Source organism: Corapipo altera, unplaced genomic scaffold (genome assembly GCF_003945725.1).
Source record: "Corapipo altera isolate COAL_440 unplaced genomic scaffold, ASM394572v1 59504, whole genome shotgun sequence".
NCBI classification, from domain to species: domain Eukaryota; kingdom Metazoa; phylum Chordata; class Aves; order Passeriformes; family Pipridae; genus Corapipo; species Corapipo altera.
In genome coordinates this window covers 1-2,890 of record NW_020888455.1, presented here as the reverse complement: position 1 = coordinate 2,890, position 2,890 = coordinate 1, and the positions used below count along the sequence as shown (strand labels likewise).

The 2,890-nt window shown below is 53.6% G+C and overlaps 1 protein-coding gene across 1 annotated transcript; it reads right to left on the bottom strand.

Moving 5' to 3' along the window:
• Positions 1-1,011: 1,011 nt before the first annotated feature.
• On the bottom strand, positions 1,012-1,992 carry LOC113941967 (olfactory receptor 14A16-like). The gene has a single exon (XM_027633100.1). The coding sequence runs from the start codon at positions 1,984-1,986 to the stop codon at positions 1,012-1,014; it is 975 nt and encodes a 324-aa protein (XP_027488901.1). The 5' UTR covers positions 1,987-1,992.
• Between the last annotated feature and the right edge of the window lie 898 nt (positions 1,993-2,890).

Here is a 2,890-nt window from a genome sequence, read left to right as displayed (position 1 = left end):
ACCTGTTGTCCTGAGCATCCAGGTGACACGCTCATCCCTCCACCACGGCTGACAGGAAAGTGCCCCGGGTCGAGCTCTCCCTGTGGTCGGTGGCTCGGCTGCATGGCTGGAAAACCTGGGGATGCCAAACCTATCGCTGGTGGATCTGTGCCAGCCCGGTGCTGGGATCCCTGAGCCGGGGATACCTCCTGGTATCCAGGGTGTCCTGAGCCGGGACCTCTGAGCAGCGGGGTCCCTGCTGGGATCCCGGAGCTCTCCCTGCACCCACAGGGATTGAACAGGGATGGAACACCCAGAGTACCACAGACCCGACCTGCAGTGGGGGATGTCCCCGCACCGCCCTCAGCCCGCGGGAGTGCCCAGATCCCCCCAGACAGCTCCGGGAGCACCTCGGCGATGCCCGCACCGCGCCCCTCACCCCTCCGTCCACTCTTTGCTCCTCGGTCCCCTCACGGTTCCTCCCACCTCTCACCGCCCCTCTCTCCCCTCACCGCCCCTCTCTCCCCTCTCCACCAGTCGCTCCCCTGTCTTCCCCTCACAAGCTGCAGAGCCCCAGACAGGTGACTTGGAGATCATTTGTCACCTTCATTGGCCATTGGCCACCAACACACAACATCTGAACCAGCCCTCAGTCCCTGCAGTCCCATCCACATCTGCAAACATGGAAATGCACTCCAGCTTCAGGGGAGGTCTTGGAGGAAGGATCTGGAAAAAAGAATTCAAGTCCTTCTTTACACTCAGAGATTGTGATTCCTCATGTAAAAACTAACACAGGGAGAATGTTTGACAAATACCTTGCTGAACAAGGTATTTAATTTGTTTAAATGCACATAAAGCATGATTCCTGATTAGTACATTTTGTGGGTCAAAAAAAAGAGGGAGAGAGTGAATTATATGGGATGAAGAATAAAATTTCAGTGTTAATGACATGAACAGATGAACAAAAAAGGAAAGCCCCTCACCCCCCCACACTATAAAAAGCTTTAGAAGGCAGGTTGGACGCAAAATGAGTTATGCCATGAGTGTTCTGCAGAAGAAAAGATGCAGTTTATTGCTTCTCAAAAAAGGTGTAGTTATCATTTTCCTCAGGGCATCCTTGAGCTCCTGGTTCCTGAGGCTGTAGATGAAGGGGTTCAGCGCTGGAGGCATCACCGAGTACAGAACTGCCACCGCCAGATCCAGGGATTGGCAGGAGATGGAGGGGGGCTTCAGGTAGGCTAACACGACAGTGCTGACAAACAGAGAGACCACAACCAGGTGAGGGAGGCACGTGGAAAAGGCTTTGTGCCTTCCCTGCTGAGAGGGGATCCTCAGCACAGCCCTGAAGATCTGCACATAGGAGAAAACAATGAAAATGAAACAACCAAATATTAAACAGGCACTAACCACAATGAGCCCAATTTCCCTGATGTAGCCTGAGTGTGAGCAGGAGAGCTTGAGGATGTGTGGGATTTCACAGAAGAACTGGCCCAGGGCATTGCCCTGGCACAGGGGCAGGGAAAATGTACTGGCTGTGTGCAGCAGAGCATTGAGAAAGCCAGTGGCCCAGGCAGCTGCTGCCATGTGGGCACAAGCTCTGCTGCCCAGGAGGGTCCCGTAGTGCAGGGGTTTGCAGATGGCAACGTAGCGGTCGTAGCACATGATGGTGAGGATGGAATACTCTGCTCCAAATAAGAATATGAGGAGAAAAACCTGTGCAGCACATCCCATGTAGGAGATGCTCCTTGTGCCCCAGAGGGAATTGTGCATGGCTTTGGGGACAGTGGTGCAGATGCAGCCCAGGTCTGTGAGGGAGAGGTTGAGCAGGAAGAAGCCCATGGGGGTGTGCAGGTGGTGGTCGCAGGCTACGGCGCTGAGGATGAGGCCGTTGGCCAGGAGGGCAGCCAGGGAGATGGCCAGGAAGAGCCAGAAGTGCAGGAGCTGCAGCTCCCTCCTGTCTGTTAATGTCAGGAGGAGAAATTGGGGGATAGAGCTGCTGTTGGACATCTGTTCTTTCTTAACATAGGGCCTGTTCAGGAAAGAAGAAGACAGTTCAGACAGACCTCTATGAAAAAACCACTCCACTTCTAAAAGAAATCAATGTGCCAAATGTCACCAAATGCACTGCCAAGGAGTCAGGTTTGCTCTGCTCCAGGGGGACATGGATCCTTTTTGATAGAGTTCTCACACACACAAGGAATGTCAGATGTAAGAGACCATGAATACAAAAGCTACATCTCTACACCCATGACTCAGAAGAGCTGGGGCTGCAGAGCAGAAGCTTAATCTGAGTTTCGAATAATTGTACCTGTGTTTTTATTTTTACCATCACACCTGGAAAGTTCTTTTCCACTGCAAGAATCCTCATTTCTATGGCCCAGCACACAGTGCCCAGTAGAGCTGCAGGGAAGGGCCCCCAGAGCTGCCTGAACGCCCCCTCCCCCAGGCCTTGGGGTTTTTGCCCCCCACTCCTTGCCCAGGGCTCTGCTGTCTGGAGATGTCCCTGCCAGCAGCTGCTTCCCTGGGCAAAGGGTCGGGCCCTGGCAGTGCTGCCAGAGCCCATCCCAGCCCTGGGGCCTCAACTCTGCCCTGCAGAGCCCTCCCAGCAGCACAGGGCACTGCCCCGGGTAGCTCTGGCTGGGCAGGCTCTGATGGCAATGTCAGAGCAACCCTGGGGAGGCTGGAAAAGTGACACTGATGCTGTCTATAAGACAGTTTTGATGTCTGAAACTCTTGAGTTCAATCCCCTCTAATCTAACAGAGTTCAAGTTTCAGCATCTCATCCTGTGCCCACAGATTGAATTCCCTGTTGCAGTCAGCACCCAGACAACCCAGAGTATAACACTGAAGGAACTGGTTCGTTTTCTTTAAGGTACCCCCTGTCTGTCTGTGCCTCTTGCAAATACCTTCT

What these genes read in the sequence shown, in the direction of transcription:
- LOC113941967 (XM_027633100.1), bottom strand. Translation starts at nt 1,986, where the DNA reads ATGTCCAACAGCAGCTCTATCCCCCAATTTCTCCTCCTGACATTAACA.